This window comes from Mandrillus leucophaeus, unplaced genomic scaffold, assembly GCF_000951045.1.
Source record: "Mandrillus leucophaeus isolate KB7577 unplaced genomic scaffold, Mleu.le_1.0 Scaffold51, whole genome shotgun sequence".
Lineage (NCBI taxonomy): Eukaryota > Metazoa > Chordata > Mammalia > Primates > Cercopithecidae > Mandrillus > Mandrillus leucophaeus.
The window spans coordinates 2,689,664-2,705,119 of record NW_012105475.1 but is presented as its reverse complement, the minus strand read 5'-3'; the positions used below and the strand labels follow the sequence as shown (position 1 = coordinate 2,705,119).

The 15,456-nt window shown below is 39.7% G+C and overlaps 1 protein-coding gene across 1 annotated transcript in view; it reads right to left on the bottom strand.

Annotated features, from left to right (window-relative positions):
- MYOM1 (myomesin 1) overlaps positions 1–15,456 on the bottom strand; it is a 156,298-nt gene that overhangs the window by 58,511 nt on the left and 82,331 nt on the right. The window contains exons 15-19 of the mRNA XM_011996353.1: positions 13,747–13,930; positions 12,834–13,008; positions 9,625–9,746; positions 7,477–7,764; positions 4,933–5,129 (exon numbers count right to left, since the gene is read on the bottom strand). Coding sequence (XP_011851743.1) covers positions 4,933–5,129; positions 7,477–7,764; positions 9,625–9,746; positions 12,834–13,008; positions 13,747–13,930 — 966 coding nt within the window. The remainder of the gene's footprint in view (positions 1–4,932; positions 5,130–7,476; positions 7,765–9,624; positions 9,747–12,833; positions 13,009–13,746; positions 13,931–15,456) is intronic.

Genomic DNA, 15,456 nt, shown 5'->3' with positions numbered 1-15,456 from the left:
GGTGGAATTACATCTTCAAAGCACTTAATTGAAAGCAAATAAAGTGGTAAATATATTGGTAAGTTGAATCTATAAAACAATAATAACATTGCTGTTTGGATTTTAAAAAGAATTAAAACACAGACACATGAAAACACAATAGCATACGAGTCGGGAAAAAGGTAAAGGGGTAAAGTTTTTAAGGCCCTTCTGTTTCTGAGATAAGGGTAAAACAAATGAAATAACTTCAGACTTTAAGTTGCACAGTCACCAAAACCAAAGAAACTCAGAATCTATAACTTTTAAGGTAGTGTAGAAGGAAAAATTGAATAATTTTTAAAAATGAGTCAAAAATAATCAAAAAAGGACAGAAAATGAAACACAGAACAGGCCGGGCGTGGTGGCTCACGCCTGTAATCCCAGCACTTTGGGAGGCTGAGGCGAGCGGATCACTTGAGGTCAGGAGTTTGAGACCAGCCTGGCCAATATGGTAAAACCCCGCTTCTTCTAAAAATACAAAAATTAGCCAGGTGTGATGGCACATGCCTGTAATTCCAGCTATTCGGGAGGCTGAGGCATGAGAATTGCTTGAACCTAGGAGGTAGAGGTTGCAGTGAGTCAAGATCATGCCACTGCACTCCAGCCTCAGCACCAGAGCGAGACTGTCTCAAAAAAAAAAAAAAAGAGAAAGAAACAGAACAGAAAGGACAAATAGAAAGCACAAAATAAGATGATTAGATGTTTTTTTTAAAAGTAATCAGTAATAGCAAACAAATGACAAAGACTGTCAGGGAGGAAAACACAAAATTTAACTCCGTGCTATTTTTAAGAGACACATGTAAAGCAGAAAGTTACAGAAAGAAAGTTAAAGGATGAGAAGTTACATGCCATGCAAACATCACCCCACCCCAAAACCCCAGTGTATCTATAGTAATAACAGGCAATATAGACTTTAAGGTAAATGTATTAGTAGTGGTAAAGAATCACTTTGTATCCATTTAAAAATATCACTTCAAAATACATAAAGCAACATTTTAAATGAGTGAATTTTATGGTATATGAATTATATCTTAATAAAGGGAAATCATCCTGCATTTTTTCCTTCCTGTACTATCCTTGTCAGATATCAGTATTAAATTAATTCTAGTCTCAGAATAATCTCACTCATGAACATAGAAGCAAAAATCCTAAACAATAATTGGCAAACAAAATCCAGGTGATATAAACAGAGTATATATAGTCTCCAAATTGAATTTATTCCAGGAATGCAAGGTTGTTTTAACATTAGACAATTACAAGAATATACCAAATTAAAATAAAAGGGAAAAAATATATAATCTTCTCAATAGTCCCAAAAAATGTTTTTGATAATTTTAATTAACTATTGGCAAACTGGGAATAGATGGAAACTTCCTTTAAGTGATAATACATGTCTACAAAACACCTGTAACACACAACACAATATTTAATGGTGAAATGTTGAAAAATTTCCCTTTAAGATAACTATCAAGCCCGGAATGACCAACATCACCACTTTTAAAAAGAAAAAAAAAAAAAAAAGAAAATTTGAGACGGTGTCTCGCTATGTTTCCCAGGCTGGTCTTGAACTCCTGGGTTGAAGCAATCCACCGCCTCAGGCTCCCAAAGTGCTGGGATTACAGGTGTGAGCCATCATGCCCCCAGCATCACGACTTTTATTCAATATTGTGCGAAAGTCGCTATGCAGAAAGTAAGGTAAGAAAATGAAGTGAAAGGTATAAAATTTGGAAATGAAGAAGTAAACTGCCACTATTTGCACATGATATGACTATACATAGAGAGACTCCAAGAGAACTTAAAGGTAACATTCAAATTATTTTAAAAATTTAACAAAAGACTATATATAGTAATTATATGTGAAATCAATATATAAAAGTTATATTTCTCTTTACTAGCAATAAAAGCCGATACAAAAATATACTGGAAATATATTATCTCTATTAAAAAATAACAAATGATATACAAACCTCTGTAAAGAATCGTAAAACTTTAGTGAGAGGCTTGAAAGAAGACCAAAACAAATAAAGAAAAATAACATGTTCATGGATTAGAAGGTTCAATATTTTTAAAATGTCAATTATTCCTTAATTTATTTATAGATTCAATGCATCCTCAATCAGAATTCTAATGGGTTTAGTTGGGTTGAATGTAAGCTTTTTTTTATTGTTGCTTTCTTTTGTTTTGTCTTTCTTCTTCTTCTTATTATTATTATTCTTTTTGGTAGAACTTGGGACCCTAATACTTAAATTTATATCAAGTGCAAAGGGCTAAGAGTAGCTCTGGAAAAAGAATAAACTGGGAGACCCTGATCTACCAATCATCAACTTTACTATAAAGTTACAATTTTTTTTTTTTTTTTTTTTTGAGACAGGGTCTCGCTCTGTCATCAAGGCTGGAGTGCAGTGGCATGATCTCGGCTCACTGCAACCTCCACCTCCCGGGTTCAAGTGATTCTCATGCCTCAGCCTCCTGAGTAAAAGGTATAAAAGTAGCTGGGATTACGCATGAGAGCCACCACTCCTTGCTAATTTTTGTATTTTTAGTAGAGACAGGGTTTCACCATATTGGCCAGGCTGGTCTCAAACTCCTGACCTCAAGCGATCCACCCAGCTCGGCCTCCCAAAGTACTGGGACTACAGGTGTGAGCCACCATGCCCGGCCTATAAAGCTATAATATCCAAATCAGTGTGGTATTCACCCGCTGTTAGACAAACAGGCCAGTTGAACAGCCTGGGAAGTACAAACACAGACTCATGCATATAAGGAAATGATATATGATACAGATAGCCTGGCAGAATAGCAGGCAGATGACAAACTTTTCAATAGATGATGCTGGGACAAATATGTCTCCGTGGGGGGGATTAATTTGGATGCTTAACTCACAGCATATACAAATATAAAGGTGAATTAATGACAGAAATGTAAGTGGCAAAATAGTATACCTTTTAGAATATAATCAACTATAGTATTTCCACAATCTTGGACTACAGAAGGCATTTCATCAAAAAGGCACAAAAATCACTAAGGACAAAGCAAATGTTAGTAAATCTGACTACAATGAATTTGATGTTAAAATTAAAGTCGGAGAAGATGTGTGTGACTTACAGAATGTAAGAAATCCTGCAAAGGATTTCTATTCATAACATGTAGAGAACTTTGCAAGTCAAGAAGAAGGCATCAGAAAAATGGGCAAAAACCTTGAACAGGCATAAAAGAGGATATTAAAATGGACTGTGTACATAGGAAAAGATGTTCAAACTCATTTGACACTCAGACTGTCAAAGCTGAAAATGTGTGACTAGACCAAGTGTTGGCACGGATGCAGAGCGGTGGGAATTCTCACACACTCTTCAGAAGACAGTATGGAATTATCCATTAAAGAGGAAGATAAACAGACCCCCCAACCCAGCCATTCGACATTTAAGTGATCACCTAGAGAAACTGGTGCACTTATGTACCAGCAGATAGATGTATACAAAAATGTTCATAGCTACGTTGCTTGATGTAGCTAAAAATGCAAAAATACCCAAATAGCAATAAGAATTGAATGAAAGACTATATTGTGATATGACCACATAATGGAATACCATACCACCCAGTAATGAAAAAGAATGAGTTATAGCCACATGCACTAACAGGGAAGAATCTTAAAAATACAATTTTGTATAAGCGCAGTGGCTGATGCTTGTAATCCCAGCATTTTGGGAGGCTGAGGTGGGCAGATCACTTGAGGCCAGGAGCGAAATTCCATCTCAAAAAAAAAAAAAGCAATTTTGTTTCATGTATTCTCAGCATTTGTATGATATTTCATAAATTTAAAATGTTAAATTGAAAGAGCAAGGTGTTGAGTTGGGGCAAGTGTCATCCCTGGCTTCACCCTGCTCTGAACCCTCATGGCACGAGATTCTGTGAGCGTTAAGAGGTGGTAGCTTGGAGTAGCTGATGAAGCTCTAGAGAAGAAAGTCATCAGCTAAAGCAACAGTGAGACTGTTCTGGTTCCCTTATGTGACCTGAGCAGTGGAGGCCCCCATGTAGAGGAGAACACATGTGAGGCCACCCTTTGTGGCCATCAAGTGACTATAACAAGGGCCACTTCACAGGTGGTGAGCTGAGTCTGGCCATCAAGCCCATATCCCTTCATCCTCTGTAATTTGGACATTGAAAGTTAAAAACCCAGCCGGCCACAGTGGCTCATGCCTGCAATCCCAGCACTTTGGGAGGCTGAGGTGAGTGGATCACTTGAGGCCAGGAGTTTGAGACCAGCCTGGCCAACATGGTGAAACCCTGTCTCTACCGAAAATAGAAAAATTAGCTGAGCATGGTGGCTTTCACTTGTAATCCCAGCATTTGGTAGGCTGAGGCAGGAGAATCGCTTGAACCTGGGAGGTGGAGGTTGCGGTGAGTTGAGATCACGCTCCTGCATTCTGGCTTGGGTGACAGAGCAAGACTCCATCTCAAAAAAAAAAAAAAAAAAGAGAGAGAAAAAGGAAAAAAAAAAGAAAGAAAGTTAAAAATCCAGAGTGTCATTAAATCCTGAGACTCTTTTTTTTTTCCTCAACTTGAGGGCTTTGGAAGGATCCTGGGACTCTTGAGGCTAGTGGCATATTAATTGTAGATACTTCGTAAGTTTTGAAAAAAAAATTAGTTTGTACAGTAAGCGCACATTTCATAGTAAATATTCTAGGAAATTATTATGCTTATGTGTATGAATCAGGAAATATAAATCCTGCCTGGTTAGCCAAACTACTTGTATTCACCACAGTAAATTTTTCACAAAACTCATGCCACTGCAGACAGTGGACTCTGGAGAAATGACGTGAGTCTCTTACAAGGTGCTGGGTGTGTGCGTGCCTGGGCGTGCAAGCATAGCGTCATACATAGGACACGCCACGCTACAGAAAGTCGCGTGCTTACCTTGTATGCCTCCTCACTGACAGCCTTGACGTTGGCTTCTCTCCATTTTCCTGGTACCCCATCAATGACCTCGCGATAGTTCACATAATAGCCAGTAATTTCTGCCCCTCCAATCTTATCTGGTTGCTTCCATCCAAGAACCATTGAGTCACGAAAACTTTCAAGACAGGTGATATCATGGGGTGGAGATGGTGGTGCTGTGGCAATATGAATAGCTTGTGAGTAGGCAGAAATGCATTTATGATTCTATATATAAACATTTCCGTTGATGCCACATATGAGGGCACTAGACCTTGCAGTATAAAACTAAAATGCAAGGCTGATCATTAACTTGACATTCGACTTGGTGTATGCAATGGACACAGGAAAAAGTACACTACAATTATTATTCCAAAGATAAAATGAACCTGTCCTAGCAAAATAGTACAATACCCCGAAAGAAAATGATTTTTTTCCTCATAAGTAGAAATATTATTCCCAAGGTTTAATTTTTGTTTCTTTATGTGGTTTAGTTTTCATTTGTTCCCTGAGGAAAATGGAATGTATATATCAATTTCTGCTGCAATTTGCTTATTCAGAATTTCCATATATATGTGTGTGTGTATATATATTTTATATATATATATATCTTTTTTTTTTTTTTGAGATGGGGTTTCACTCTTGTCGCCCAGGCTGGGGTACAATGGCACCATCTTGGCTCACTGCAACTTCCATCTCCCGGGTTCAAGCGATTCTCCTGCCTCAGCCTCCCGAGTAGCTGGGATTATAGGTGTGCACCACCATGCCTGGCTAATTTTTGTATTATTAGTAGAGGCAGGGTTTCACCATGTTGGCTGGACTGGTCTTGAACTCCTGATCTTAGGTGATCCACCCACCTCAGCCTCCCAAAGTGCTGGGATTACAGGCGTGAGCCACCACACCTGGCCCAGAATTTCCATATATTTCTCAAATGGTTAACATTTCACCATTCAGGCACGCTTACCCTCTTGAGACCTTACAACTACATAGCTCTGTCTGCACACAAGAAAAATTGACTTTAGAGCTCAGCTAAATGACACGTTTGGAAAACATTTTTAAAAACCAGGCACAATCTGCTATGTGACTTTCTCTTAGTGTATAATACTTTTGTCACATTATTTTTAATCTGATGTTGGAGTATTTTTCATGTGGTACAATGCTATACAGCTGTCACCATGTTTATCAGTGCTTAGCTAGAAAAATATTTGGAGGATATTTCAAAAGTCCTCCTTCATTTATGTGGCTTTGCTGATCAGCTTTTCACTCAACTACTGAAATTACAGTTTCCGTGAAGAGAGGGGGTGAAGTGGTGGAAAGAAATCTATCTAGAAATGCAATAACATCAAAGAGAATTTTCTGAATATTTATTTGGATTATAGGAGATAAAGGAACTATCTCATTCTTATCCAAAAAGAGTATCAGAAGAATGAAGGCTTTTAAAATAAAATACATTTATCTCATCTCCACTTACCAGCCTCCTTCTATTCTTTATATTTAAAAAAAGCTTTCTCTCTCTCCCTCTATTTCAGAGCACTGTTGAATATGTGCTCTCAAATGAATATCTCCTCTCGAGTCGAGGGACAAAGAAAGGTGTCATAAAATAGAGGAGGTTATAGAAGTTGGGGTGGGGTAGAAAAAAGAAATGGATGAGAAGCATTTAAAAATTTATCACCACATGCTCATCAGTTCATTTTTATTTGATAGGAAAAACAATGTCTTCTAGGATATATTAGTCACAGGTACCAAATATCCTGATCGGATCATTCTTAGCCTACTGATAGACTGTCTTCAATAAATCACTTCTGGGAATGAGGATCATATATCAAACAGTATAGCTATATGTGATTATAATTTTAAGTTTTAAACTTTTCATGGTCACTCAAAGGTATATTTATAGTTATGTTTTTCTTTTCTTTTTTCATTTCAAAAAGTAGTAAGTAGCTATTTAAATTATTATTATTTTAGAATTTTTAACTCTTTTTATATACTTTTTTACTTAAAAAATTAATTTTCCAGTGTCGATTTTTCTTGCAAACTATTTAAGTTAAATGTGAATAACCACTTAATAATCTGAGGATGAGCAAGAAGGTAACAACTATGACCCTGGTACGATGTCACCTTCTTTGTGAGATCTTTCTCCTCTACGTGTTCCAAACATGACCATTTCAAAGGACCTCACACAGGCTAGCAGTACCAAGAACTTCCTGCTCTCAGATCTCATTCTCTTAGCAAAATGAGGCCAGAGGTGTATCTGCCTGATAAACCAAGAAAGGCTCTATAACCAAACTATTGGAAACATTCTAGCATCATTAAGCACCCAAAATGATGTGTAAAAGCCAAACCCATAGACAATTACTTTTCCCCATCATCAGATGAAAGTACGCATTTCAGACGGCTAGCTGAAAACACATACAATAAGAATGGACACTGATGAAAGCAAACATGGATGAAGGATGTGATGTAGACGATGAGAGGTGAGGACATTGATGGAGACGGATGGAACAGCTTCACTTTCTCAACTCTCACCTCTGTCTGTCTTCTTTTTCAGGGGGTCAGACTTACTTTTCCCCTGAGGAGCCGCTTTCTGTGGTGGTGGGGTAAGCTCTTCCTGAACTGTTTCACTTACTTTACTCACTTCTGTTTGGCCCAGGTTTTGAGAGCTACTGGGTAGTGAAGGTTTGTTAGGTTTGCTACCAAGCAAAGCATCTTTCTGGAAGGTTGGCGGGGAGGCTTCATGCACGCGCCCCCTGGAGGCGGTTAGTCCACCAGGCTCATCGCTCAGTGCGGGACACACATCTGGAGACACTCCTCCCCCTACAATTGCCAGACAACAACAGAAACGCATTGAGCCCGGACAGAGTATCAGTTGCTCTTATGGGATAGAACAAAGAAAAAAAACATTAGGACCACAAGCAGAACAAAAACAATCTTGGCTTAAAGAAAATTGCTCGCATTTGCAAGAAATATGAAAGACTACATTTCACAGAATGTACACCAAAGAACATTTCAACTTCTCCATATTCTGGAAAAAGAAGAAATGAGAACAAAAAAGCCACAGATAGAATAGGAACCATTTCAATTTGCACAACCCAAAGGGTTTTTAGTATATATAAGGAAAAGCAAATCTTAGACATTTCTTGAGAGATATAAGCCCTATTATTCAACAGAATGAAAAAAGGACAATAAAGTACACAAAGACATAACATTAAAGATCCTGATTTTATAACACTTCGAATTATGTGCAGTACTACAGTAGTAATGGTCTGTACCTCCCAACCTCAAAGACACATGTTTACAATGGTTCACATTATAAGGAATCTTCCTTCCTTTTTTTTTTTTTTTTTTTTCTTTTTTTTTTTTTTTTTTTTTTTTTTGATGGAGTCTCACTCTGTCCCCCAGGCTGGAGTGCACTGGCACAATCTCGGCTCACTGCAACCTCCACCTTCTGGGTTCAAGCAATTCTCGTGCCTCAGCCTCCTAAGTAGCTGGGATTATAGGCATGCACCACCATACCTGGCTAATTTTTGTATTTTCAGTAGAGACAGGGTTTCACCATGTTGGCCAGGTTGGTCTCAAACTCCTGACCTCAAGTAATCCACCCACCTCAGCCTCCCAAAATGCTGGGATTACAGGCGTGAGCCACTGTGCCTGACTCCTATGTTATAAGGAATATGAAAAAGTAATATGAGATGCTAACTGAAGACAATATTAAATCATCTTTTTAAAAAACATGTGTTACTATACAAACATTTTATTTTATTTATGTATTTATTTCAGACACAGGATCTTGCTTTGTTGTCCAGGGTGGGGTGCAGTGGTGAGATCATAGTTCACAGATGCCTTGAACTCTGGGACTCAAGTGATCCAACTGCCTCAGCCTTCTGAATAGCTGGGACTACAGACATGCACCACCATGCCTGGCTAATTTATTTTTATTTTTAGAAACGGGATCTCACTATGTTGCCCAGGCTGGTCTCAAACTCCTGGCCTCAAGCGGTCTGCCTGCCTCTTCCTCCCAAAGTGCTGGGATTACAGGTGTAAGCCCCTGTGCTCACCCACAAATATTATTTTTATTGTTTCTAATCACCTGGGTCCTTTTCTACTTTACCCAGGATTGGGAGGTACATCACATACACACATATAACTACTTTATTACTCGCTTTATTCCGTTGGTTACTTTGCAAGCAGAGATGAAACATATGATTAAGCAATTACATATGCCTTGCATGAATTTCAGAGGGGTTTATAAGAAGCATGTTAATGTTCTGTTAGCAAAAACAAGCCAGGCTCTGGCATAGACCAAATGGCTTTTAGGGACAAGACGATCTGTGTTATGGGTGATATACCACTTCATGGAATTGGGATGGCCCTTCACAGTCCCAGGATGAGCACGAAGTTAGAATGGAGTTTCACACAATGGGAAATATCTGAGGAAACTTGGGCTCGTGAAGATGAAAAGGCTACGGATGCACAGAATCTGGATAAGTGATGAAGGTCTGTAAAATGACAGCTATGGAAGGTTAGACATCACTTAGAGTCAGAGAAAATGATCATCTAAGGATGCAATCATCCAGCAATATTGGAAGCTAAATAATTTCTGGAGATGATAGTATCTTCCTTTCTAACATAGAAAAATCAATTTTTCCCCCATACAGTTATGCATAAGGAACTTACCAATAGCAGCTTTGACTTCAATAGCTTCTGAATCCTGGGAATATTCACTAAGTCCAGCTGCATTGACTGCTCTGACCCGGAAAATATAACTCTGACCAGTCACCAATCCATGACAAGTAAATCTAAAAGGAAAAAAGTTTTAAAATATTTTCCTAGGAGGAAGATTAGGGAAGATGATTGTTAGCTTAATGGAGTGGATGTGGCTTTATGAAAACAATTCTCTCTTTTTTTTTTTTGTAATTTGTTTTAAATAGAAATGGAGTCTTGCTGTGTTGCCCAGGCTGGTCTTGAACTCCTGGCCTCAAGCCATCCTCCCTCCCACCTCAGCCTCCTAAAGTGCTGGGATTACAGTTGTAAGCAGCATGCCCAGCTAATAATTCATTCTTTTAAAGAAAGAAAAAAGATGTAGAAAGATTCAGGTAATGTATATACTTTAGACAAGAAGGTAACTAAGGCACTTTTCTAAACCCAACCTGTCAAAAAATGAGGAGCCCTGGTCTTCACTGAATGCTCACCAGTAAAACAGGGATAATGATCCTTACATGATAATTTCCATGTAGAGGTTAGTTATAAAGTATATAAAGTACCTATTATAGGGCCTGGCATATATGAGGCACTTAAGAAATAATAATTAGTATTAATATTATTATTTTTAATAATAATTTTAGAGTATAACTCATATATATATATCTTTTTTTTTTTTTTTTTGAGATGGAGTCTCACTCTGTTGTCCAGGCTGGAGTGCAGTGGTGCAATCTCAGGTCACTGCAACCTCCGCCTCTTAGGTTCAAGCAATTCTCTGCCTCAGTCTGAGAAGCTCGGTAGCTGACTGAGTAGCTGGGACTACAGGTGCCCACCACCACACCTGGTTAATTTTTTTGTATTTTTACTAGAGATGGGATTTCACCATCTTGGCCAGGCTGGTCTTGAACTCCTGACCTCGTGATCCACCTGCCTCGGCCTCCCAAAGTGCTGGGATTACAGGCAAGAGCCGCCAAGCCCAGCCAACTCATATATATTTTTTAACTTTTATTTTAGGCTCAGGGATACATGTGAAGGTTTGTTATATTGGTAAACTCGTGTCACAGGGGTTTGTTGACAGATTATTTCATCACCCAGGTATTAAGCCTAATACCCAATTAATAATATGATTAATGACTATTTCAGGTACATAACTACGGCTGTAAGGCATGGGTAGCTCCTTGTCATAGAGGCCTAGTCACTGTCTCCCTGCATGCCAAGGAACGTACTTACTTGGGAAATTACTATAGAATCTGAAGACAAGGTGAACAATGGATTCTAGAATTACCATTTAGATATGAAGACCCAATAACGAGGCGTGAATCCATGGGCAGCTTCATCCGTAAAACAGCCTCACTCTTTTCATAGCTATTATGGCTATAAATAGCTGTTTTATGAATCACTGTAACATTTGAATCCATCCTAAGGACTGCAGCCAGAGGAAGTAACAGGTCTGCTAACAAATCTGTGAGTATTAGCATGTTCAAGTATTTAACCAAGGAGCCACAATCTAGGCCAGTCCTTTAGTCCTTAGAGTCAGCTTGCTTCAGCAAATATTTATTGAGGTCTCGGTGTTCCAGACACTGAGCTAGGTACTGTGGACAAAAGATGAACAAAAAATGGTGCCTGCCCTCCAACAGCTCCTGCCTATACACCACCAGCATTTCTAAATAGTCCCAGGAAAATGCTGGATAACTCCGAGGAAAAATGAAATGCACCAATAGGCTAAAAGAATCTCTTACAAAACATATTGCCTTCCCTAATTAATCTGTTTACCTCTATTATCTCACGTTCTGCAAAACCAACTCATTCTATGGGGGTCCTCGGACTGAGAAGCGGTCCAAGCCAGAAGGTGCCGAACAAGTCTATTTGACAATTTCTGGGAGGGCGGCATCCCCCTCTCAGATTGGTCACTGGTCTGGGTGCAGACCAGAATTCACCATCAATGTGCAAAGCTGATTGATAAAACGGTTGAAAGAAAGAAAAAAAACAAGTCTCCCCCCATTAGAAACAGATACGAAGAGGCAGCAAATTATTCTGAATGTCTTTGTTTTGGTGTTACTATGTCTACTTAGCACTGGGTTTAATCATGTTGATGTCCAGAATTTGTAAAATGTTGATACTTTTTTCTCTTCATTTAAAATTCCTGGGTAATTTATGTTAAGTAGAGCATATTAGATCCTCAGAATCTAATATCACGTTGCATATTAGATATAAAATCAGAGGCGTGAAAAAGGAAGCAGCAGCAAAAGCACTATGAAACGAACTCTTAAAATAGTTGGCATTATGTGTTGCTAAGTGTTTAACATCACAAGTAAACCTTTTTAAAAAAGATGTATTGCATCTAATATGATCAATTTTAAATTCATTCTAAAGTGTAATTGTTTTGCTTTGCTTTTTTGTTTTTTGAGACAGGGTCTTGCTCTGTTGCCCAGGCTAGCGTACGGTGGTGTGATCATAGCTCACTGCAGCCTTGACCTCCTAGGCTCAAGCAATTCTCCCACTTCAACCTCTTGAGTAGCTGGGACTATAGCACACCACCATGCTGGGCTGATTTTTGTACTTTTTGTAGAAGCAGGTTTTCGCCAGGTTGCTCAGGCTGGTCTCAAACTCCTGGGTTCAATCAGGTCTCAAACTCCTGGGCTCAAGCAGTCGGCCCACCTTGGCCTCCCAAAGTGTTGAGATTAGAGGCATGGGCCACTACATCCAGCCTTGTTCTGTTTTGTTTTTAAGAGATGGGGTCTCCCTATGTTGCCCAGGCTGGCAGTGGCTATTTATAGGCCTGGTCGTTGTATACTACAGCTTCGAACTCAAGCTGTAGTTGAACTCAAGCTCAAGGGACCCTCCCACCTCAGCCTCTTGAGTAGCTGGGACTACAGGCCTGCCACTGCATTGGTTTATTTAAAGTATAATGTTTTCTTGTGTTTTTGTTTGTTTGTTTGTAGAGACAGGGTCTCATTATGTTGGCCAGGTTGGTCTTGAACTTCTGGTTTCAAGCAATCTTCCCACCTCGGCCTCCCAAAGTGCTAGGATTACAGGTGTAAGCCACCACTTCCAGCCAAAAAATGTAATGTTTTTTTTAAAAAAAATCTCCTTCACTGGATGTCTGCGTGCTGTGTGTGTCTATGGCAGCTCCAGAGACATATGGTTGTCTATGGTTGCCCACCCTGCATGCCCAGTTGAGTTACCGTGAGCCCTTCACGGGGTTGTTGTTACAGGGCTCCCACTTGCCAGAGCCAGCAACGCTCGCCTCTATGTAGTACCCGACCAGCTCTTTGGCATCTGTGGACTCCTCCCACGAAACCACCACCGAGGTGTCTGTGTTTCTACTCGGGATGATTTTGCCAGGAGCCTTGGGGATATCTGAGAAAGAGGAACATGGTGATCAAACTCAGGTGGTTTTAAAAATTCATCCTTATTATCTATGCACAAACACACACCTAGGTATTTTACATACTGCGTCATGTCAAAGGGACAGCTGCTTTATTTTATGATTTTCTTTTTTTTTTTTTTTGAGACTGAGTCGCGCGCTCTGTTGCCCAGGCTGGAGAGCAGTGGTGGGATCTTGGCTCACTGCAGCCCCCGCCTCCTGGGTTCAGGTAATTTTCCCACCTCAGCCTCCTGAATAGCTGGAAGTACCAGGCATGCGCCACAACGCCTGGCTAATTTTTGTATATTTGGTAGAGACAGGGTTTCACCATGTTGGCCAGGCTGGTCTCAAACTCTTGGATTCAGGTGATCCGCCTGCCTCGGCCTCCCAAAGTGCTCAGATTACAGGCATGAGCCAACGCGCCTGGCCTACATGGTATTTTTTAAAGCAAAAAATTTAAAAACAGTTAGGGAGTATGGATAAACTAAATGTCCATGAACTTCAGAAAAAACACATTATCAATATTGTTGAAACTCCCAAAGAAGTTTACTTTTCATAAACAAAAACAATGAATTTTTGTTTAATGCATAGGTTAAGTACAGCCATCAAATAAAATTATAATATGAAAGAAATATGTCACCAATTTTACTCCTGGCCAAATACACATAATACTAGTTAGATTCTTGCTTTGAAATTTTCTCTTGAAGGAAAAGAAGTTTACAGTTGCTTACCAAGTTTGTCCCCTACCACAGTCACCTCCGTCGCATCCGAGGGCTCGCCAACGCCTGCAGAATTAGAACAGCGCACGCGGAAAGAGTAGGATTTCCCCTCGGCCAGGTCAAACAGAGCAAAGCGGGGAGACTTCACCGGGAGCTCCGTGTTCACTCGCTGCCAGTTTTCTGTTCCTGCCTCACACTGCAGCAAGAACAGGGAAACTCATTGAAAGCACAGCAAGCCCAAGCGAGAATCCAGGCCAGGCATCTCCAAGTTTCATTCATCTACAACAAACCACTCCCTGTAATGCAAGCTGGACTGGAGGAGAGATTCGGAGGAAATAGGGGATGAGGCATCTGAAGTTTGTAGGATTCTCTAAATCAAACATGGCTTTTGATATGGTTTGGCTGTGTCCCTGCCCAGATCTCATCTAGAATTGTAGCTCCCATAATTCCCATGTGTGTGGGAGGGAGCTGGTGGGAGATAATTGAATCATGGGGGGCGGTTTCCCCCATACCGTTCTTGTGGTAGTGAATAAGTCTCACAAGAGCTGATGGTTTTAAAAGGAGAAACCTCTTTCACTTGGTTCTTATTCTGTCTCTTCCCTGCCACCATGTAAGACATGCCTTTCGCCTTCCACCATGATTGTGAGGCCTCCCCAGCCACATGGAACTGTGAGTCCATTAAACCTCTTTTTCTTTATAAATTACCCAGTCTCTGGTATGTTGTTATCAAAGGCATGAAAATGGACTAATATAGCATCGTATTGTTTGAAAAATATGCTACTTAAATACTCTGCTTCTTCTGTTAACTAAATACAATAATCTGCTTACAAAAGTCTTATTTCAAGGATAGTCTGGGGTCAGGTAATTTTCTAATTAAATTTTATTTTATTTTATTTTATTTTTGAGACAGGGTCTTACCCTGTCACCCAGGCTGGAGTACAGTGGCACAATTACAGCTCACTGCAGCCTTGACCTCTTTGGGTTCAAGTGATCCTCCCACCTCAGCCTCCCAAGTAGTTGGAACTACAGGCACATGCCACCACACCTGGCTAATTTTTGCATTTTTCTGTAGAGATGATGTTTCCCCATTTTGCCCAGGTTGGTTTCTAACTCTTGGGTTCAAGTGATCCACCCACTTCAGCCTCCCACAGGCATGAGCCACTGCGCCTGGCCTGCCCATTACCTATTTAAAAGAATTCTTGGTCCTTTTCTTATCACTCTCTGTTTCTTAGTCTGCTTTATTCTTCTTCAGTCATGTATCACTATTTGAAATTATTTGTTGTCTCCTCCACTGAAGAGCAAATCACATAAGCTCAGGGAGCTTTGTCCACTGCTTTATGACAGAGCATAGAATTCCATCTGGCAAATAGTACATAATCAACTACAGTCTTTTTTTTTCTAAATGAATGAAAGATGAAGATGTTCTTCTACTATATCATCCAGCAATCCCACTGCTGGGTATATATCCAAAAGAAAGAAAATCAGTATGTCAAAGAGATGTCTGCACTCCCATGTTTATTGCTGCACTGCTCACAATAGCCAAAATATGGAATCAACCCAGGTGCCCATCAGTGGATGAAAGGACAAAGAAACTGTGGTAAATATGCACAATGGAATACTATTTAGCCATAAAAAAGAATGAACTCCTGTCATTTGCAGCAATATGAATAGAATTGGAGGTCATTACGGCACATAAAGACAAATATCTCATGTTCTCACTCA